The sequence below is a fragment of the Accipiter gentilis genome, chromosome 2 (assembly GCF_929443795.1).
Source record: "Accipiter gentilis chromosome 2, bAccGen1.1, whole genome shotgun sequence".
Classification (NCBI taxonomy): domain Eukaryota; kingdom Metazoa; phylum Chordata; class Aves; order Accipitriformes; family Accipitridae; genus Astur; species Astur gentilis.
In genome coordinates this window covers 17,243,942-17,267,420 of record NC_064881.1, presented here as the reverse complement: position 1 = coordinate 17,267,420, position 23,479 = coordinate 17,243,942, and the positions used below count along the sequence as shown (strand labels likewise).

Here is a 23,479-nt window from a genome sequence, read left to right as displayed (position 1 = left end):
ATAGTTCTCAGACCCTGAACAAATATGCCTTAGCTCTTTAAGGTTTCAGTTTCTTTCTGTTGCCTGGTTCCTTGTCTTATACATTTCCATTCTTAGAGGTAACTCATGGATTTCTTGATTGTTTCATACAGATGACAACAAAAAGCAACAAAGCATAATTGTTCCTTTCCAAGACAAGACTTTGCTATTTCCGTGGAATATTTTTTTCTTCACAAGTGCCAGAGTAAATAATAGTGTTTAGCTCTCTTTATTGGGAGCTGCTTGGATGCCATGCTGGCAGTTACGTAGCAAAGAGGAAGAGGAGCCTGTTCACGGGGGGGATGGGACCATGAAGTCATCCAGTGATGAAGGGAATAATCATAGAAGGGAATAGCTCATTCCTATCTAATACACAGTTTGATAAAGGAAAGATATTTTAATACATAGATTTTCAATACCTCATCCCAAATTATTGAATCTTTTTAATTAAGCTGTTAAGGCTTTGTGCATGCGTAAAAGGGTTAACTCTCATTCCATCCTGATCTTGATTGTACAGATTCAATAAGAAACCAAAGAGGGGAATTCAGTACCTGCAAGAACAAGGAATGCTTGGCACTACCCCTGAAGATATTGCTCAGTTCTTGCATCAAGAGGAAAGATTAGATTCAGTAAGAAAACTGTCTTCCTGATAGTTGTTTTTGCTTATGCTGATGCTTTTATACTAATCGCAAATCACATGATAGCGTTTTAAAGTGTATAACATTATTGTACAATAAAGAAAAGGGAACTTCTCTCTTCTAAAATTTGTAAGCTCAAGGAATTTGGAGTATGCATTAGAGCTATACCCTGTATTATATGCATCCTGCAGTTCAGTGAAGTGTAATGGAAAAGACTGACCTACTTGAGCTGACTCAAAAGTTGTACTTAGTTGCTAGTATAGCTAGAAGCAACTTACTAAACTGTATGTGCTTTAGTCCAATAAGGGACTGCCAGAAGTAAGTGTCCTTTAGAGACAGCTAAAAAATAACGTGGTGCAGCAACCTGAAAAACATTTTTTGCTGCCTCCCAAAGGAAAGTTATTTAATCTAGATTAGTTCTTTTATTTTATTTACAGCTAACAGCTGTTGCAGGACTTGGAAGGGTCCTGCAATATCTGGCTGAGGAGGGTGGGAATACCTCATGTTGGTATTGTCATGAAAAACTTAGCTTTTTGAAACAGCAGTCTGCACCATTGTGCTTAGTAGCCACCCTTGTTGTTTTCTAGGGAAAAGCTTGCATATGCGCATACTTGCAGCTGTGACTGAAGTCACAAATTTCAGTATTAGAGCTCAGAATCAGCCATCAAAACAAATTTTTAACCTCAGTTTACATATACTGGCATCTTTATCTGAATGCACAGTATTTTTCACTGTACTGTGTTGCATTGACAGTGATCAACATGGGTGTATTTGAGTACCAGCTATTTACATTTGAGCATCACTTGCATCTGTTTGAGATATGTACTTTAGTGGGAATAAAGTTGAGTTTAGTAAGCTTTTCATTCCTGTACTGTTTCCTAACTACAAAAAACATTACAGCAGAGAACAATCAATCATTGGTAATACTAACTTTGTCTTGTGCACATGTGGAATTCATTTAATAGAAAAAAATGGAACATGTGTAAAACCAGAGGAGGAGGAAAGTAGGCAGATATGAGCGTGTAAGAGCATTATAATGGAATATATGGCCAAAGTACTTGGCTTTAGAGAGCAGAGGAGAAGCAGGATTTTGTCTTAGTTAAGAGCATAGAGGCCTCTCTTTTTATGAGACATATGGGCAGTACAACCCTTGTTGTTCTTTCTTACTTTTTTTTCCCCCCAGTGTAAATGCACTAGTTGTCTTTTCTATTTTTATTTTAGACTCAGGTTGGGGAGTTCCTGGGAGACAATGATAAATTTAACAAAGAAGTCATGTATGCATATGTAGACCAACACGACTTTTCAGGAAAGGATTTTGTTTCAGCTCTGCGCATGTTTCTAGAGGGATTTCGTCTTCCAGGAGAGGCTCAAAAAATTGATCGCCTAATGGAGAAATTTGCTGCTAGATACTTAGAATGTAACCAAGGGTAAGCTATACTTTGTCTTCAGAACTTTGGAAAGCTGAATAATAACTAAAAAACCCTATTATGTTACATTTTATGTTCTTTTTCTCCTTTCTCCCGTCAGGCAAACTCTTTTTGCTAGTGCAGATACTGCATATGTTTTAGCTTACTCAATTATCATGTTGACAACAGATCTTCACAGTCCACAGGTATGTTGCTAGAAAAATATTTGTGTAATCTATAGACATCTAACTTTCAGGCTTTGTGAGAATGTAGTTGTAAAAGCTTGATGTTCAATTTAACACCAATATGTCTGTAAGAAATATGGTAGCTTAAATGTGTGCATCTTTAAGTAACAGTATTGTTTCATGGGTGTTGAGATTTTTAAGTTGTCTTGGTTAGACCTTTCTGTAAGGTATCATGTCCCTACTCTGTGTTGAATAGAAATTGTGTGGATTTGCTTACAGTCAAACCCAAAATTTTTGTAAATACTTACCAGTTGATTTTAACACAAATCTGCTCCTGATTTCAGTCTTTTTGAAAAAAATAACACAGCTTTGTTTTGATAAATACAGCTAACTTACGCAGTGCATAATATTCAAAGTTGCAGTGATAAGACATCATGATTTACTTAAGAAAAATCTGGAAAGAGTATTGAACTCTTAATTGATTATGGGATTATGTTTAAAATAGTCTGGTCTGTATGACAAGATAAAAAAATTTTTTTTTTTTTTTTTTTAAATGTATGTCTAATTGGTCTGCGGATCCTACTGAATGTTCGTGAGTGTTGTAATGTCCACATGGCCTTGCATTATTTTGTAGATTTGACAGTGTAGTCTTGCATATGTTGGATAGTTATGTCTTCTGAATCAGCAGGTTTGTCCTTGATGGTAACTTTTCATCTGTTTGGCTGCTTTATAGGCAGCATTGTAACTGCTATAAACTTGCCTTATTTGTTGATATTAATAGCTTTTCTGGGTTTCAGGTTAAGAATAAAATGACAAAAGAACAGTATATTAAAATGAATAGAGGTATCAATGACAGTAAAGATCTCCCTGAAGAATATTTGTCTGCTATCTATAATGAAATAGCTGGAAAGAAGATTTCAATGAAAGAAACAAAAGAATTAACAATACCCACAAAATCTAGTAAACAAAGTAAGTAGTTGCAAAGTTAGCTTTATTTAAAGTGTTGGCTCTTCAGTTTCATGAAGCTGTCTCCTTTTTAAAATGAGAGATGAATGAAGCCAAGCACCATTTACTTAACTCAAAATGAGTCCTAACTTCTGATTTCATATCCATTAACATAAATGCGTGATGCTCCCTTCAAATCTGTGTTAAATGCAACTGCTTATTTTCACTTCTCTTTGCATCTGAATTCTTGGTATTCAGTGCATTGACCATGGAGAAGACAAGTTTTGCTGTGGAACAGCAACATAGGGAAATGCATTATGAGGGCTTTATGAAATAACAGTGTTGCTGATGGGCATAGTGCAGAACAAACACGATAACTGTGCCTTCTATTTCTAAGGTAACCGTGGTGTTTTTCTGCAATAACCAGTCTGTCATCTTCAAAAATGTTGCATTATTTGGTTTGTAGGGCCCTAATTTATGCACTTTTAAAATTTATGCACTTTTCCTCTCTCAAATACCAGAAAAACTTTTTTGTGTTCTGCACAATGTGAAGATTCAAATGTTACTCGTTGTAGCTTTTCCACAGAGAACACTGAGACACTTGACTTTTTCCCAACATAGTCAAATTTGTATACTTTTACATCCTAGGTTAGCCTCATGAGCAGATTTCTTACAAGAAATATGCATCTGGAAAAAAGAATCCCTCTTATTTTCAATATTTGTTTGATTAACATAATGTTAATCATCTTTTATTGTAATTTTAAAGAAGCTGATGATTACCTTCTACTTGGGTTTCACTTTTTTGATGAGATGGAGTTTCCATTACTGAAATGAAAAGGTGATTAAGGTAGTTCTCCCTCAGAAAAAGGATGTCCACTTATTTTTATTGTTATTTTCTGTGCTGATTGATTGCTATGAAACTTCTGTTCACTTTGAATTTAGCTTACTGGATGTGATATTTTTGCTGTCAGTTGAGGTGATGGAGAAGAAATGTTTGTTGTGCCAATCTTAAAATTCTGTAAAGGTTTAAAATTAGGTTACATTTCATATGTAAGTTTGCCTTAAGTTAAATTTTATCTGTATTGTAAAAGAAATATACTGCTGGTTTGGTAATTTCAGAAAGTAATATAAAAAATGCATCTGAGTGTGGCACTGAATGAAAAATTTAAAATTATTATATTCCTGAAGACACCACTGCTAAAGATGCACAAATGAGAGAAAAAAAATGTGTTTACAGGTGTTGCTAGTGAAAAGCAGAGAAGACTCCTATATAATTTGGAAATGGAACAAATGGCTAAAACAGCTAAAGCTCTTATGGAGGCAGTGAGCCACGTTCAGGCACCTTTTACTAGTGCAACACACCTGGAGCATGTGAGACCTATGTTTAAGGTGAGATACATGTTTAAATGTTTACCTAGAATATCACAGAGTTCCTTAATACAAAATAATGACTGACAGGATTTGTTGAAAATACTAAAGATTTGTGTCTGCTATGTTTTGATCATTTTGTAAGTTATTTAACTTGCTACAGGAAAGAAGGGATTTTGAGCCTTCTGCTCCAGTTTTGTTTACCCTGGGATTTAAGAAGTTTCTATGCTGATAGCAGCAGCATCTTGATATAATGGAGGAGTTATAAGGAGTATGTCGAGGGGACAAAAGTACAGGGAATAGTTAAAAACTTGAAATGATAGGATTTTTATTTCAGTTGTAGAGGTTTAGTCAAAACAGCAGAATTATGAAAATGAGAAATGTTTAATCCCAGTTCATTGTTTGAGTCCCTCCTACTCCTTCTAAGGGTGATTACTTCCTTGCATTTTGGGGGAGCAATTATCATAACAAACTTCCGTCTAATATTGTGTCTTGCAAATTAATATTTCAGAAAGGCTAGGACTGTCATCTAGTTTTGGAGGAGGTAGCTGGACCCTGTATTATTAAACCATTATTCTAAACACCTGTTTTTGCTATTGCGTAGGTGCAAAGCTGTCTGCATCCCAAATACTTTTTCCACACCAGTGAGTCAGATTCGTAGATAGAAAGTCTGTTCAGTAGAGTATTTTGCCACAGTATGCTATTGGATATGGTCTTTGGCATAACTAACTCATTACACCTAACTGCTACTGAAATAAATTGTTGCACCCTTACCATGCGCTCTCATCTGCTGCCTTTGTGCAAGTAGTGGTACTCATATGACTCCTTTGTGAACTGCTCCAGGGAGGTAAGGTCTCAGACCACTACCATTACAATAAACAAATGGTTCCCTGGAGTGATGTGCTGCAACGTCCGGTTGAGCTCCGGGCCCAGGCTCACGAATCATAGAATCATTTAGGTTGGAAAAACCCCTTAGGATCATCTAGTCCAGCCGTTAACTTAACACTGCCAAGTTCACCACTAAACCATGTCCCCAAGTGCCACATCTACACGTCTTTTGAATACCTCCAGGGATGGTGACTCTACCACTTCCCTGGGCAGCCTGTTCCACTGCTTGACAAACATTTTGGTGAAGAATTTTTTCCTAAGATCCAATCTAAACCTCCCCTGGCACAACTTGAGGCCATTTCCTCTCATCCTATCACTTGATACTTGATAGAAGAGACCAGCACCCACCTCACTACAACCCCCTTTCTGGTAGTTGTTCAGAGCGATAAGGTCTCCCCTCAGCCTCCTTTTCTCCAGGCTAAACAACCCCAGTTCCTTCAGCCGCTCCTCATAAGACTTGTGCTCCAGGCCCCTCACCAGCTTGGTTGCCCTTCTCTGGACACGCTCCAGCACCTCCATGTCTTTCCTGTAGTGAAGGACCCAAAACCGAACACAGGACTCGAGGTGTGGCCTCACCAGTGCCCAGTACAGGGCAACAATCACCTCCCTGCTCTTGCTGGCCACACTATTTCTGATGCAGGCCATGATGCTGTTGGCCTTCTTGGCCACCTGGGCACTCTGAGGATCTAGCTGTAAGATTGCTGTCCATGAAACTTCTGAGTTCTTTTATCACCATATTAGTAAAAGTAGGATAGTACTCTGTTTGTACAGAATAATGCTAAATGAAGCCCTTGTTTAAGAGCTGTTGTCAAGGTGTCACCTGAGAGAGGTGTACTGGACATAATTTCTCTCTCTTGACTTCTTTAAGGCTGAAATGAAATAACTTGCATGCAGACATCTGTAAAATTCATAGGCTTATTTTTCCTTAAGATACCAGCCCTATTACTCTATAACATTCGTAACCTTTAGTATTTGAAAAGTACAACTGCAAAATCCATTGTCAAAGGATGAAACTATGAAGCATCAGGGTAGATTAACACCCTAAATGTCTTTTGTGAATGTGCTAAGAATTAGAAGTGTTTTTACTTGAGGATGTTCATAAACTAATTAAAGTACTGAGGACAATGTAATATATTGAACAGAGAGCTGTCTTCTCAAAAAAGTGAGAACTGTGGAAGTTAAATATTAAATTTCACATTTTTTCATTTAGAATTTTTAATTTTTATTTCAGCAAAACTTTATATAAATTTCTGGGTATCTCTTTCACCCATTGATGCCAGCATAAAATTTATCATTATAACTGTATTTACAGACAGATTTGCTAAATGATTAAAACAGAAAAAAAATTTACTTTATGCATCCACCTAAGCAGCCCCAATTGATTGTCTATTTTAGAGGCCTAATTTTCACCTTTAATGACAAAATAGTCTATTATAAATAACAGCATGCATCTAGTTATAAAGCATACTATAAAGATCTCTAGATAGTTCTTAAGAAAGTATTAAGAAAGTTTTGCAATTTTTAAGATTAGTTTTGGTTTCAATAGGAATGAAAAATTAGAAAGGGGAGGGGAAGAAACATGCAATTCTGGAACACAGAGCCGTAGAATAGTTTGGGTTGGAAGGGACCTTTAAAGGTCATGTAATAGGGGATTAAGTCCTGGATCTAGGAATTTGTGTGGTGCTTTTAATATTGTCCCAGAGTTGCGGTTTGGTGTGTGCAAGTGTTAAATGCTTTTCTGAGGTAGTGCTTTTGGAATTGCTGGCTTAAATGAAACCAAAGCTCTGTGGTGCATCATTTTATTCTGAAATTAAGTGTGATATCTGTTGCTCCTTCCTGTGCCCATTGACTCTGTATTTCATCTGGGGAGACTTCAGGTAAAATTATTTCTAAAATTATTCTGGATCCCCTGGGGTTTTCTCTCTATAACCATGTGTAGTTACAGCAGGATCCTCTGCATCTTCTGACTGGTTTTTCTGCTTGTGGGAAAGGGAGCCGTGACTATGAGGATGGGACCACATGTACTCTCCTGCAATAACTTTTAGTTGAGTGTATTACACTCTCAGTCCCACTTAAGGCAAGAGAAATGGGAAACGTCAACAGTGGCTTAGATGCAAAAAGGTGGAAGGCCGAGGGCAACAAAATTAACAGCAGAGAAATCAAGGAAAGAGTCATGTCCCGTCTCCTGTTGTTGTTGTCTAATAAAGTTTGCTGCCCTATTTTACCCTACCTCTTTTTTTTTTCCTTCTGGTGTTATCAGGACAAACTTGTCTTATTTAAGTACATACTTTTCATCATAAAAGAATCTATTGGTTCTTGCAATAAGGATTGACTCTATTTCTCACTGTGCAAAGATAAAGGTCACCACAGCAATACCAAAATTCCTATAGACATCTAACTGACATAGCTTTGGGGTTTGGTTTTTTTCCAGTTATCTGAAGATGGTTGTGTGTGTTGGTTGCTGAGGTAAAGGGAGAGTGCTTCAGAGGGGAGCATCAATCTGCATTATTTCTATCCTATTCTATGTCTCATGTCCCTTCTAAACATACTTCTGTCCTATTCAATGTCTCATGTTTATTCTATTCCATTTCTTTTGGCAAAAGGCACCTTCAAGGTTAATAATGTGAGTTAAGGACGGAATTTACACTTTAGCAAGACGTTGAAACTATTACACTCCCTTCAAGTACTAACAGTTGCTAATGTAACTTTTATTTTGCATACATTCCAGTTGGCATGGACACCTTTTCTAGCTGCATTCAGTGTGGGTCTACAGGACTGTGATGACACAGAAGTTGCCTCTCTTTGTTTGGAGGGTATACGATGTGCAATCAGGATTGCTTGCATTTTCAACATTCAGGTAAAAAATTTAAGATTGAGACAATACTTTGATTTATGTTCCAGCAAATGTTAGTGGGGATCTAAGAGTCCTTGTTGCTGAAGCTATGCACTGCCATACCTAGGGGCTGCCTGCTTCTGCAATTACTACTTCATCTGATACTTCATTGGAGGTGTTTTAAATAAAGTGACCTTTATTTTTCCTGGTGTTTTGTACTAACTGCTGCCATGCCTGTGTGCTGAATTTTTGTTTCCCCACAAGTTGACTGCTTTTATGTCAAAGTACTTTCTAGTTTTGTTCCAAAACTGTTTAGCTTTGTTCTGAGGTTTCATAAAATGAGTCTTTTAATACTGTTTCATAAGTAAAATAGTATCTCTGTGAACTGTGTTTGAAATGTTGTTCCCAACTTCAGAGAGATTATACTAATCTGAGACTTCTATAATTGGATGCCATTTTAACAGTTATGGCACTGGAAATGTCATTCCTGATGTAATGCATGAATGTATCTTGCATCAAGCACAATGCCAAGAATTCCAGACTCTCTGGCTCCAGAGCTTAATTCTGATTAAATTTGGGTGGGTTTTTTTGCTTCATCTCCATTTTAAAATAATCAGTAGTGAATATACTATTATGTTATTGTAGACTCTTAGTTAATAAATGGAGTACTGGTCTGCCGTAAGTCCATTGTAGGGGTAGCTGAAGAGAGGGGCAAGCAAAATTCCTATGTTTGACATTGCATTATTTCATGTGTACATTGAAAACATTTTAAAAAAAACCAACCAACTAAACCAACAACCTTGTAAGACTAACTTTAAGTAAAAACTGTTGAACTATGATACAATAGCAAATGCTTTGCTTCCCTCTCCCCTTGCACTTGTATTTAACAAATTAGATAACTTTTTTTCACTAATGTGGAAAGGCACAATGGGACCTCTGATACAGCTGCTTAAAAAAGCCCGTTTGAGATCATGTAAGGTTTCCCTCCTCTGTCTTTTCACTTCATTTTCCCTCCCACCCCCACCCTGAACTGAACAAACTTAAAAATTTTATTAACAAAGCGTTCCCTGGAGCCTGCAGCTGTTCAATGAAATTTACATTCCTGTTATTTTTGTTTCTAATCTGTGAAAGTGAAACTGGTACAAATACCAGTTTCAGCAGCTGCAGAGGTCAGCTCCCAATCTTGCAATGTTCTGCCTTGAGTGGGGAGGGCAAGGACACGTTTACACTAAGATCCCCATGCTCCAAGGTTGTACCAGAATCAGTCGTACCCTTCCATTGCCTTAGGACAAACTTGATTGAACTGGAGGTGTTTCAAAACCAAAACTTCTCATTTGCTGAAATTTAAAAACTTGGTTTTTGTATTTTCAATATAAATGATATTCCTTCTTGGTTTCCTATGGGAATTCTGTTTTGTTGATATCATTAAAAACAATACTGGTTTGTTGATGATTTCGGTACATTACAGGATGATTCCATTGCACAAGTTCCTGATTAGACAGCAGTGTTGTCTGACTTCAGATGCCAGATAGTTCTGGTGATTTGAAGGAGACTGGAAAATCTGTATAGGTCTTTTCTGTTGGAAGCAGTTTTCTCCTCTTGTGCTTAACTGGTGCTGGCAACTTTTCTATTTCACTGAATAAACATACACAAGTTAAGATTGGTGTCTAAGAACAGTTAACATTAGTTTACACACCTTGAGAGGTAATTGAGGGAACTGGAGGCTTTTAGTTTTAAGAAAATTCCCAAAGTACACAATATATTTTAAGCTGTGCATGTTCACTTCTAAAACCTCAATTAAAGATTCTGGTTTTAATTATTTATGCTTTTAATCTTAGACTGTCACACAGCCTGGCTTTTGTCTTTAAGCATCTGGGACAAGATATGTATCAAAAGGATGTACTTAATTTGCTTGTATCATCCATTTTTACCTTCTGGTTGCTGGACGCATTTAGTTGTTTTTCTCCTACTTTGATGGCTTAAAAAAAGGGGCAGAGGGGGAATATCTGTATGGAACACAGAAGGAATGTAGGACTGAAAACATTTTCATTTTACAGAAGATACACAGTTTGTAGACTCTACAGCTTCTTTGCTTAGTACTCTTTCCATGAAACTGCCATTTTTCTGTGTTTATACATCATTTGCTGTGCCTTTGCCAGTGCACCCTGTAGTAGTAGTTGGGTTTGAACACGGCAGCCATGCTATGTGGCTCTGTGAGAATCCATCCCTTCTATCATTGCCACTGTTGTGGCACTCGTGTTTTCTCTATGAAACACACATTCTTCCTGGGATTTTTTTGGAAATATTTTATATGTGGTTTTATTATGTGCTCAGTGATTTATTTTTTTTTATTTCAAAATAGTCTTAAACATCCAAACAGTTAAAATATTTCATAGCTGTCATTTGTTTCTCTGTACAAGCATTTCACTTTACGGCCTTGGATCATACATAACAGGACAGTAAAATGCACTTCTGAGCTCAGCTGTAATCCCCTTTTTACCATTGTAATCAGTTCATATGAGATCTGATGAATTTCCTTTGGTGTTTATAGATACCCTATACATAAAATTGGGTACTTACATGTGGAATGTTCTTTTTTGTGAGATTGTTTTCATCTGCCTAAATTATAGGTCACTTGCTGTTTGAGGTGCTCCAAATGGTGTAGATTAAATCAAGTATTTTGAGCAGTTTTGTGGAATTGGCAAAACATGCCTTTTAGATATATTATTTAGATTCTGTTGCCAAAAAAATCCTACAACTTGAGAGAGTCTGCTAAGGCAGCATTTTCAGAGTAGGTCCAAGTATAGTAAAAGAATATTAAAAGCTTAGCTAAGAAGCCACATTTCTTCTGAAGCAGCATCCTGTTTCCCAAAAAAGCCGCCCCAAAAGACCAAACCGAGAAACCTAACAACCACCTCTGTGTTCTATGCTGTCTGACATACACTTCTTGTTCCTGAATAGAGGGAGCGTGATTTTATCCCACAGCTTACTCCAGAAGAACATGAGATGTTTTCACTATGTAGAATGCTTTGGAAATTTAGTTGTAGGGAAAGAAAGGTAAACAATATAGTTACTGAAATCACACAGATTGTACTAAGAACAAGAAACTGAGAGAATACTTACAAGACAATTTTTCCTTTTTTTTTCCTCCCATTTGTAGCTGGAAAGAGATGCCTATGTCCAAGCGTTAGCAAGATTTACGTTACTTACAGTGAGTTCTGGTATTACTGAAATGAAGCAGAAGAATATTGACACAATTAAAACTCTCATCACAGTGGCTCATACAGATGGAAACTATTTAGGAAATTCCTGGCATGAGGTACAAGAGTCATTTGTACTTAAACTGTAAGAAAGCACATGTACTGATTTTGACCACAGTAGTGTACTTGTTTGTACATAAATACAGTGTTTTTTAGATATGTCCCAAGTACGTGCTTCTGTACATAAAATTGTGAGAGACTAATCTGATAGTATTTAAATTAATATTCATTTTAGACACAAGAACAGAAATACTTGCCTGACCTTGAGTGTTTAGAATTCTTTTTTTCTAAAGATCTGCCTAAAGATTTTTATTTATTTATTTTTTAGTATTTCAAACTGCTTTTTGTAACAACTTCTTTATTCTCTGGAATAGATTCTGAAATGCATCAGTCAACTTGAACTGGCACAGTTAATAGGAACTGGAGTAAAACCTCGCTACATCTCAGGGACAGTACGTGGCAGGGAAGGTTCTTTTACTGGAACAAAAGATCAGGCACCTGATGAATTTGTGGGGCTGGGACTGGGTAAGTAATGCAGATATGAAGTATTTAATTTAACTGGCATTGTTCAGACAGATACTAAAGTTTGTCCTTTGTTTTCGTTATTATTGACGGTGAGGTTCAGAGATGAGACCGTGAAGTAGTCCTTGTAAAATTGTCGTAGGCTTTGAATAGACCTATTCCTGTTTCTGGAATATTTGTTTTACTCTGTTAAGTATTATTGCTAGAATGGGAGAGTGGGAGATGTAAGAAAATGATACATTATTGATTTTTATTAAAATATAGCTGACCAAGTAAGAATGGATTGCTGATAGTATGACCAGATTTAATAACACTGCAATGTTAGTGCACAAAGTATTTTACCAAACAGGCAAGCTAGTATGTGTAGGTTAAGCATTGTGTTATGAAACTTTGCAAGAAAAACGCAGTATTCAATCCAATTCAATCCGAAATTAGTTTAGCTTAAATTCTGAAATTCTGTTTCCTCCTCTTCTCGTTACTTTGGTACTCAATAAGTGCTTTTTTTTAGGTTGGCCTGAGAGCCAAAATTTACTCCGTTAATGAGATGTTGTTTCCTATCCTCCTAGAAAAGTATACCTGTCTTACCTTAAATTATCTTAAAAATGTTGATTTCATTTTATTTATTTATTCATTTATTTAATGGGAACACAGTTAAAGACATACAGATGTAGGGCATTAGGAAACTATGGAACCATCAAGAAAGTATGTATAACTCCATTTGACTGTTAGAAAGTCTCAATTTTAGTATGATGCTCAGTATCTCCTGCCTTTTGAACAACTTCACCCACAGCCGAGCAAAGCTTTGTGTTCCCTCAGTTTTTCCTGTAACTTTTTCTAGGAGTAATGATTATTTCACTAGTTGCCCTGATCTTAGCCCTCAACTAGTCCTAATCATCAGACTTTGTGTTCTCCTCAGACAGTTTTTCTTATTCTGCAGTGAGTCCTTTTCTTTCCATTCTGCTCTCCTTTGGCCTGCCTCTATGTACTCCCCTCACCTTGCCAAGAGCTGCTGAAGGGAAATCTTATGCCTGGAAATTAATGTGTCTGCCAACATGTCATATACTGAGCTTCTTCCTGCCTTTCTAATATGCATCCTCCAGTTTAGTGTTCCCCGATGACCTATCCAACTTTGCTATTTCCAAATGCTGGCAGTTTCTCTATGCTGAAATGACTGGCCTTTAAAAATTTTAAGTCCTAATAGCTGAAGAATGTAAACTGTAGTCAGGTGTCTCTAAATCATACTTGCTAGTCATTGGTGTAGATCCAGCTCATAGACTTCTTTCCTCTCTTGTCAACTACATTTCTAAGGAAAATAGTCTGTACCCAAATCCATAAAATGTTTCTCTCTGAATTGAATTTCTGGAATAATTGTTACAATGCACATATGGAAACTTAATGGTTATCTTTCTTTTTTCTTATTTTCTTTTTAATAATATCACTTCAGTCTTACAGGAAAATGCCTAACTCAAAGGAATTTGGTTTTCATGCACTCAGGGGCTGTTAGAACATAGTCATTTTCTCAACTGTTTGAATTTTTTCACTCTTCTCCACAAGTCCAGTGTTGCTTTCTATAATCACTCTGAAGTATCCTTTGGAACTATGGCTTTCAGGCAACCTTCCTATAAACCTAAATTCCTTTGAAAAACCCATAGTGCATATGTCCATATATACAGGCACATATTTTATAGGAAAATAATTGTCTAATTAGAGTAAGTGAAGTTGCAGGCTGGTTATACAGAAGCTTCATCTTTAAAACCTGCTTGCAGTATCAGACGTGCATTCACTCTTCACTCAAAAGGAGCAGCATTCACTCTTCCTGCTGAAGTTAGAATTGTGTGTTTTTTAAAAAAACAAAACAAAATCAACCCCCAAAACACCTTTGCTCCTTTGCTGCCTGAACAAGGATTCAGGTGTGCACTCTTCAGGCATCTACATTTGAATGTCTTCATCGCTCTTGCATTATCTTCCTGCTGTAGCTCTTTTTTTGTTTTACTTGAAAATTCAAGGCATCACAAGCATGTGGGTTGTAAAAGTAAACAAATAAGCATCTATTCCTTTGCTTCTTTGATAGGAATGTTGTCTGTCTTGGAGTTGTAACTGTGAAGTCAGCTTGCTTCTGCTCTAGTTTCTATTCACAAAGTTGAAAGACAAAACTTGGTGCTGTGAGTAGGTCCTAGCCAAAGTGTACTACTTAGGTAACCAGAAATCCTCTTTGGACAATGGGAATCTGAGGAATCAGTTTTACATAAAGCTGAATTATATAGGTGACTGTTTAATTGTAAAGGTCATAACTGTTGGAATATAAATCTGCTATCTGTTCAGGTTTTCAAGCATTGATTATAAATCCTACAATAATAAGGAATTCTCATGTAAACTGGCAGAGTTGGTAAGGGTTACCTGACTTCTTGGAAATAGCCCTTCAAACTCACTTCACACAGCTGCTTGTTTGATAAGTTTCTTAGCTGATGCATTACCAGGATTAAAGCTAATTGATACTTGTAGCTTATGTGCTTAGAAGAGAAGTCTTGGTCAAACCCAACCGTATTATAAGTTGCTGAAATACTAGTATAAGATTACATATGTATGCACAGAAAGGTTACTCCATAAATGCCCTAGAAAAATACTTCAGATGGGTCAGTTTATCTGGCTTTGACAGCCAGTCATCTCCAGCCACCTCCAAGTGTGAAGCACAGCAAGGCTTAGAGGCAGACTTTTGGGAGTCAGTCTGAAACATGAGAACTTTTCATCTCTGCAAAGCTCTGAGAACAGAACTGCTGGACTTCTTTTCAGTCTTCTGTTCTCCCCTATCTTTCTGACAGACTGTCTAAGAAAAAAACCTAAATACAGGGTAGGTGGAATTACCCAGAATGGTTGCAAGATTCCTGCTCTTTTTTTGATGGGGGGTGGAGGGGGGCTTAGGGATTGCCAGGAATTTCAGAAATTTGCTTGTTGTGAAGTTAGCATTTTCTTAACATGATCTTTCGCAGGTGTGCATTACAGTTACTAGCCTCCAAAATAATATTGCTATTTTTAATTACAGATTTTTTTCACTACTGTAAGGTGATAATTTTGCTGTACTTGAGATGTAGCTTTAAGATGGAGTTTTGGTGGGAGCTCTTCTCTGTGAATGATTAAAAAGAAAATCTATCAGGATAGATTTACTTACTTGCTGCTAATAAAGTATGAGAAGTTCTCCTCTGTGCAGTATTCTCTATCATATGTTGTGTATTTTCAGTGGCAGAACTACCAAAGATCCATTGAAAGATGGAGAGAAAAAGGTTGTTCTTGTGCTTTTGAATTTTTTTCACTTACATCTATTCACACAATTGCTACAAATGTGGAAGATTTTCTGGGACTAATAGTTTATACATGGATAGAGAATCTAGAGAATTAGGATTTAAACCAACATGCAACTGTTCACTGAGATGCCCAGCTGTCCTGGTTTCAGCTGGGATAGAGTTAATTTTCTTCCTAGTAGCTGATACAGTGTTATGTTTTGGGTTTAGTATGAGAAGAATGTTGATAACACACTGATGTTTTCAGTTGTTGCTAAGCAGTGTTTAGACTGAGTCAAGGATTTTTTCAGCTTCTGACGCCCACCCAGGAAGAAGGCTGGAGGGGCACAAGAAGTTGGGAGGGGACACAGCCAGGGCAGCTGACCCAAACTGGCCAAAAGGGTATTCCATACCATGGGACGTCATGTCCAGTATATAAACTGGGGGGAGTTGGCCTGGGAGGGATCGCTGCTTGGGAACTAACTGGGCGTTGGTCAGCAAGTTGTGAGCAATTGCATTGTGCATCATTTGCTTTGTATATTCCAATCCTTTTATTATTTTTATTGTCATTTTATTATTATTATTGTTATTATTATTTTCTTCCTTTCTGCTCTATTAAACTGTTCTTATCTCAACCCATGAGTTTTACTTTTTTTTTTTTCTGATTCTCTCCCCTATCCCCTGGGGCAGGGGACGGGAAGTGAGTGAGCGGCTGCGTGGTGTTTAGTTGCTGGCTGAGGTTAAACCACTACACCAGCTCATGCAAGGGAAATTAATAACTTCTCTTTTTTGTGAATTAAAAATGCATTTAATTGTACTAGTAGTGGCACAAATTCTCTTCTTCTTTATTCCTAGCCCTTTCTGTGTTATCTCTTACCCATTTTTCAAATTTTATTCACTAGTTGGTGGAAACGTGGACTGGAAGCAGATAGCAAGTATTCAGGAATCCATTGGTGAAACTAGCTCCCAAAGTGTTGTCGTTGCTGTAGACAGGTATTGTATTAAATTTGCTGTTGCCACTTCAAGGTTTTTAAGCAATATTTGAATACCCTGTGCTAATAATCGGACATTATTACTTTATCCCTATTTGGAAAAAATGACATAAATATTACCATATTAAAGTGCTTTTTGGTTTTGTGGGTTTTTTTCCTTTTTTATGGAGCAGAAGTAATTTTGCAAGAAGGAACAGAACAAAGATTAAACAAGAAGCCTTTTTACTGATATAAAATTATTGCAGGAGAGTTGCAGAATGAAGACTGCTGTACTGTCTGGTGACATATAGCAAATAGTAACACATAGCAAATCTCATTTTGCCTTAGTACAGGGAGCATTACTGACAGACCCTTTTTCTCCTAAATATAATTACTGACTCCCTGCTTTCCTCTAGATTATGTAGATATTGTCTGAAATTACCAAAATTATTATTCCAGTCTTCCTTTCTATGAATCATATTTATCATAACTGGATTTCATCAGGCATAATACATTTCATAAACATTCCCTGTTTATATTGTAAAGTACTGATCAGACTGGAGTGTTAATGGATCTTGCTCTCTCAGCATATAAGAAATCAGAAAATGTCATTTTCTTAATGGTTGTCAAAATTGACAATCACAAAGGGGTATCATTCTGAAGGCTTACAAGCATTCCTGTGATTGAGTATAGACAGCAAGATCGATGTCAGTTGAATAAAAGTTGCCTTGCAGTAAAATCACATCAAGCAAACTGGAGTCTTAATGTCAAATGGATAATAGCTCTTTATGTTTGCAGTATTTCTCCCCGCTTCATAATGGGAAGTTTTCAAGTATCTATTTGTCATGGCAAATAGGAATTGTGTACTCTGGAGAAGTTTGACTTTGTATTTGGAGCAGGGCTGAATAGTTTCTAAACTACTGACATTATTCATCAGTCACTGTCAATGAGAGGATAGGATTAGCAGTGATGCTCACCTCCCAGTCTCCATGCATATATTAAATATTAGAAATAATTGAAATATTTCTGATTTTATTTTCAAAGCTCAGTATTTTTCCACAATTGCTAATTCTGTGTATATTTAAAAAAACTTGAATGCATGTTTAATAGGTGCTTTTTTAAGAAATTGTAACAATGTCTTAAACTGCACTTTACAGAATATTTACAGGATCTACAAGGTTGGATGGAAATGCTATTGGTAGGTTTTATCTCCACCCTCCCCACCCACCCCCCAACCCATAAAGCAGCTTTGTCTTAAACCTTGGAAAAATATTGCATTAAAATTTGTGGTCATTTAACAGTGGATTTCGTTCGCTGGCTTTGTGCTGTATCTATGGATGAACTGCTGTCTGCTACCCACCCTCGAATGTTTAGTTTGCAGAAGATAGTAGAGATTTCTTACTACAACATGGGCCGGATAAGGCTACAGTGGTCTAGAATCTGGGAAGTTATTGGAGATCACTTTAATAAGGTATGCCTGTTAATGATTATACTGCATACTCCTTGCATTGATACAATTGATACAACAGATTTATTGGAAAAGCATGTGCTCATCTGAATTATACTGGTTTTTCTGTCCCTCTGTATAAGTAGCTTAAAACACAACAAAAATTGTAAAGCTGGAAGTGGCTGCGAGAACACAGAGGTACACGATATAATAAATGTAAAAGCAGGAGTACACATTAAGTTATTTATCATGATCTGATTCTAGAACTGGCTGCCTTTAGTTATGTTTTCTAATTTTGGTGGGGAGGTTTTATGAAGCTTAGGATAAGAGGTTGTTTGCTGTTTAAGTCTAAATTGACTATTTATCAGGTGAATGTTTGACATGCATTTTTAATACAGCTTGTTGAAGTCTTTCTAGACAGCTTGCTTATTTTTAGAAAGTTTTAAATGCTAGGATATATAATGTAGACAATAGCTGGATTTGGTTAGGCATTCTTGAATTGCATTAACAGTAAGGTTTATGAAACTGGGTCCTGTTTAATTTTGTTAATTTTCCAGTACTGCTTAGGGCTCCGTTATCAAATGTAAAGGCAGCTTGGGCTGAATCCGTAAGAATTCTGATGCAAGCTTACTATGCATTTCTATTCTGTTATCAGGTTGGCTGCAATCCCAATGAAGATGTGGCTATTTTTGCAGTAGACTCATTAAGACAATTATCAATGAAGTTCTTAGAAAAGGGAGAACTCGCTAATTTCCGATTCCAGAAGGACTTCCTAAGACCATTTGAACATATCATGAAGAGAAACAGGTAATAACGTACAATTAACTGAGTCGCCTGGGATCATAAGCACCAACTTTTGCAATTAGTGTTTCAGATTACTTTTGTTAAATCAGTTGCTGGAGAATGATACTATTCTAATTGATTATGTAATACAGTTGAAACAATTATAGTTTATTATTTTAATTTAGGTCTCCTACTATTCGAGACATGGTTGTACGGTGTATTGCACAGATGGTAAATTCCCAGGCTGCTAACATTCGTTCTGGCTGGAAAAACATTTTTTCAGTATTTCATCTGGCAGCCTCAGATCAGGATGAAAGTATAGTGGAACTTGCATTCCAGACTACAGGACACATTGTCAGTGAGTATTGACGATATTCAGACATCATGAAACTGTATGTGACTCCAGAGGCTGAGAAGCTTTGTTTAACTGTTGGCTCTACGACCTGTATAGTAAAGCCCCTTCATGCTTTAGAAACAATGTTTTACACTTTTAAACCAATCCTCTGGGAAAAGTACTTACGAAAATAATTCAGTAAGATTATAGTTACCTCTCTTCCTTTATGCTTTAAAAAAAAAAAAATTATCAGTTTGTAGCATTCTGTAGTAAAAACAAGTTGAGCCTTAGATAATTTTACTTCATGTGTACATTTTCATTTAAGTGAAGAATTTTATAATTTTTTTCCCTCAGAAAAAAAATTGTGTAGTCATTTTACTATTATGTTGTTTGCTTATCTTTTTCCTTGTTTCTGAATTGTGCTTGTCTATGGCCCTGCTTAGAAGAAAGTGCTAAGCTAGGTGGCACTGTGATTTTTTTTTTTTTCTTCCCCCCTCCTTCCCATTCTCATCTAGATCTCAGGCTTTAAGGGCCATAGGGGATCTCTTTATTCTGTCTCAACCTCTGTAAGTTCCTAAAACTTTTTCAGCATTGATGAAGAATGGTTTTTTTTTCCTCAAAAGTGACTATTTTAAATCAAAGCAACAGGACCATATTCCTGAGGGAAGTCCTTTTGTAGATGCAACTCTGTGCTTTATGTAGCCCTCTTAAGCTCTGATCACACAGACTACTGTTAAGCAGTAAGCCTATTGCTCTGTTCTTGCTTAACAGTTAAATTTCCCTCCTTTAGACTAGATGCTACTTTGATTTATTTTAGGCACTTATTTACTGTCAAAATAGAATGCCCTCTAGGTGATTTTTTTTTTTTATTTTTTTTTTAGTTGAGCATTCACTTTTCAGTTTTTATTACTACTTAAGCATTTGACAGCACCAATCAATGAACTAGTCTCTCATGACTTCTGTTACAATCAGTTCGTATTAGAATTAATAGATGTTAAAGTATGACACTTTTTTTTCTTCTGTTTACACTTTTCTCCCAGCAATAGTGTTTGAAAAACACTTCCCAGCAACCATAGATTCATTCCAGGATGCAGTAAAGTGCTTGTCTGAATTTGCCTGCAATGCAGCATTTCCAGATACCAGTATGGAAGCGATCCGCCTCATTCGCCACTGTGCAAAATATGTATCTGATAGACCTCAGGTATAGTCTCTATTAACTAAATTATAAGTGCTTTAATCAATAGTGCTTTTATAAAGAAAAAAACACTTGTGCTAACCTAACTGGCTTCCCTTCAGGTTTCAGAGATTAATGAGAAATGTACTTTATTCAGAAGCAATAGGAGTATAAAATGCCACAGGCTTTGAAAGTATCAGCAATTTATTTCTTTTTTTTTTATTCCCCCTTGCCTATCCCCATCCACCCAGTTCAGCTGGTAGCTAGCTTTCCTGAGAGCTGCTAGAAATCAACGTATCTCAGGATCTGCTCTCTACTTTGTGAAGAATGGATAATGGCATATGCAAAAATGCTTGATATCCTCAAAATATTATGGTAGATCCTGACTTCCAGTACTATCTCTATAAAAAGAGAGTGACAGACTCAGACTGAACTGCAAGCAAAAACTGATGCTTGAATGTATCTTCTCATTTATTTTTTTAGTTTATTTTTCATAATATACTAAGCACTACTTTGAAAAAAATTCATCTTCTCAGCATTATTATTTTGATTGCCAGCTCCCCTGAGGTATCGGGGTGTAATACTAGTACAGCAGAGATTATTATTTGCAGTCCAAATTGTGTTTTATTTTGAAGAATCTAACTGTTATGACTCTGTATAACCCTGTGTTTTCTTCTAAAGGCATTCAAGGAATACACAAGTGATGATATGAACGTAGCTCCTGAAGACAGAGTGTGGGTGCGAGGATGGTTCCCAATTCTGTTTGAGTTGTCCTGTATCATCAATAGATGCAAATTAGATGTAAGAACCAGGTAACAATCAGTATTTGTAATTCAAATTTTAAAAGGCTTACTTTACACTTTTAAAATAGAAACAACTCTCTTAGTAAACATAATGGTTGTAAAATGCCTTACATATGTAATTTAGGTGATATTACTGTGGGAATACCAGACTTTTTAAAAACACCTTTCAAACAGATGCTGGAATGTAGAAATTAAGTCTGTGTTCTTTATGTATGAAATTTTTATCTTCCATTATAATAAATAATGAAGTTGCGTGGTTGTGATTGCATTATGTTAAATAGGTAAGTATTACACTTCCTTAAAGTTGAAATTCAGATAGTGCCTGTTTAGGATGAATAGCCATGAAATCACAAAGATAATTAATTAAATAGTTCATTTGAAAATAAACTAAAGCTTAATTAAATGAAAATATCGTGTTTTCTGTTTATTATAGAACCTATAAACTATTTAAAACAGCTCAGCTCAACTTAGTCAGATGCGATGGATGCAGCTTATGCATAGAACACAATAAAATGTAAAAGTCAACTTTTAACTTTCCTAACATATAACAAGCAAGCATTATTTTAGAGTGGAAGGTCAACTATAAATGGTCAATATACATTAAATTCCCCTCTCCTTCCCCCCCTTTTTAAAATAAGGTATTACATTGGATTAATATCCAAATCTGTATTTTTCCAGTGGCAATACTGATCCTCTCTATTCATTAGTAAATATAAATGTATGATGTTTGATTCCATGATATATGCCCCTGTTACATATTCCATTTTAGTGATTTGTCATAGTTGACCGGGGAAAGCCTTGTGTCATATTTCTGGTTTTGCTCTGTTTAAAACAAACGTAAAATGCTCCATGCAATGAGTAGGTTTTGTTGTAGTGTACTCCAAAAGCAAAATTCTGTTGGAATCTTTTTTTGGTTTTAATTAAAACTCATGACCCCAGTCCTGCCTGCCTTCCTGTGTCTTGCCCATCATACTGACTTTGAGGATTTTAAAACTGTTTTCATATCATGACTCATTAACTGGTTGAAGATTGCAGAAACAGTTGAAAAAGCAAAGCTGTAGTTTGATTTGATGTAAAACCTGCTTATTTTCCTTGAATATAGCTTTTCCCTTATAAAGTGTATTCTGTTGCAGTTCAGATGCTAAATATGAGAGGTTGTATACAAATAATTTTAAATTTGCACATCTTACATGCAAGCTGTGCGTCTGGACTCCCTTTATAGCTGGTGAAGATCAATACTCATTTCTAGACCTCTGTATTTCTTACCTGGAAATACTTGTTCCTTTATTTTTGTGGTCCTTTGTAAAGAAGTTATTTTCCTATTTTAATTTGAAATTACCACAGTTCCTCAAAGTATTTTCTGGCTATTGCCTGTGATTTTTAAGTACTTCTTAAACAAGCTGATTTTCTACTTAATTTTAGTGTACTAGTGTTACTGATCCACATCAGATTACTGTATAATGTTCTTAACAGTATTTGAGTTTGTTATTGCTGTTGCAGTTGAACATACATGGTCTAGTGCATGTCTTTTTGTAACTCTTAATATATATTCTTTCTTCATTTCAGGGGCTTAACAGTAATGTTTGAAATAATGAAAACATATGGCCATACTTACGAAAAACACTGGTGGCAAGATTTGTTTCGGATTGTCTTCAGGATATTTGACAATATGAAACTGCCAGAACAGCAGACTGAGGTGAAAAAAGCAGGGGGAAGATAATTTACATGAGATCTATATTTACAGTAGGAAACTCAATTAGTAATATAACTTACCGAGTAATGTAAGGCAAACCCTAAAACTTGCATGGTTGACCTGTGGTTATAGTCGCCTCACTTTATTTTATTAGCATTCTATTAGAGGTATTGTCACTTTTCTCATTTTTTTTAAACCATGTGTATAAAAGGCCTGGTAGTTTACACTATGAACAATAGAAGAACAGCATAAAATGCAATATATCTAGGGTTTGTAAGAAGAACTGCAACTTCTACACATGATGTCTGAAATCTGAGACATGCATAAATTTATCGCAGCATGCATGCCAAATGGATGAGGCTTGTAATCAGCAGTGAAGTCACAATTAGAAGAAATAAGTTCTGCTAGTTCAAAACTTTCTGATGACTAGGAAGAAAAAAACAACCAAACAAAAAAAAAACCACATAAAACAACACTGTGCTTTCACTGCACCCTTTTGACCAGCCAAAGAGGTTTTGACCTGCCAAACCAGGACCAGGTACTGTCTTAACAAGGAAGTGAAACAGAAATGGGCTTACTAGTGTAAATTACATGTAAATTATTAATATTAGAAGTTTGCTAAAAATTGTCAACTGTTTGAGAGGCTCTGTCTATTTGTAGAAAGACATGTCTCACTTTCTAAATATTTATTCACTGGAAAATATTTAGAAAAAACACAGAAAACTTAGCTCGGCGTTAAACTGTTGAGCTAGGGTTAGACACCAAGTTTAATGTCAAACTCAATATCTCATGATGGTAAGTGCTTGTCAGTCTTACAATATGGTCTCCAAGAGTAGTTGTTTGTATTTTTCTGTAGTTTTTTGAACCTGCTAGTTAGCAAAGCAAAAGTTGGGACTCCCAAGTTTTGGGGATTTGAGATATAGAAAGGAATTGCAT

The 23,479-nt window shown here is 36.2% G+C and overlaps 1 protein-coding gene across 3 annotated transcripts in view; it reads left to right on the top strand.

Moving 5' to 3' along the window:
* The window catches only part of ARFGEF1 (ADP ribosylation factor guanine nucleotide exchange factor 1), a 104,374-nt gene that overhangs the window by 65,879 nt on the left and 15,016 nt on the right, over positions 1–23,479 (top strand). For all 3 annotated transcript variants that reach the window (XR_007509580.1, XR_007509578.1, XM_049828516.1), the window contains 16 exons: positions 536–647; positions 1,878–2,083; positions 2,184–2,268; positions 3,045–3,216; positions 4,430–4,581; positions 8,177–8,305; positions 11,442–11,600; positions 11,916–12,066; positions 16,241–16,331; positions 17,467–17,507; positions 17,611–17,780; positions 18,412–18,563; positions 18,725–18,897; positions 19,914–20,074; positions 20,729–20,859; positions 22,417–22,546. Coding sequence is in view for 1 of the 3 variants with exons in the window: in XM_049828516.1 (XP_049684473.1) it covers positions 536–647; positions 1,878–2,083; positions 2,184–2,268; positions 3,045–3,216; positions 4,430–4,581; positions 8,177–8,305; positions 11,442–11,600; positions 11,916–12,066; positions 16,241–16,331; positions 17,467–17,507; positions 17,611–17,780; positions 18,412–18,563; positions 18,725–18,897; positions 19,914–20,074; positions 20,729–20,859; positions 22,417–22,546 (2,215 nt within the window). In the remaining 2 variants the exon portion in view is untranslated. The remainder of the gene's footprint in view (positions 1–535; positions 648–1,877; positions 2,084–2,183; positions 2,269–3,044; positions 3,217–4,429; positions 4,582–8,176; positions 8,306–11,441; positions 11,601–11,915; positions 12,067–16,240; positions 16,332–17,466; positions 17,508–17,610; positions 17,781–18,411; positions 18,564–18,724; positions 18,898–19,913; positions 20,075–20,728; positions 20,860–22,416; positions 22,547–23,479) is intronic.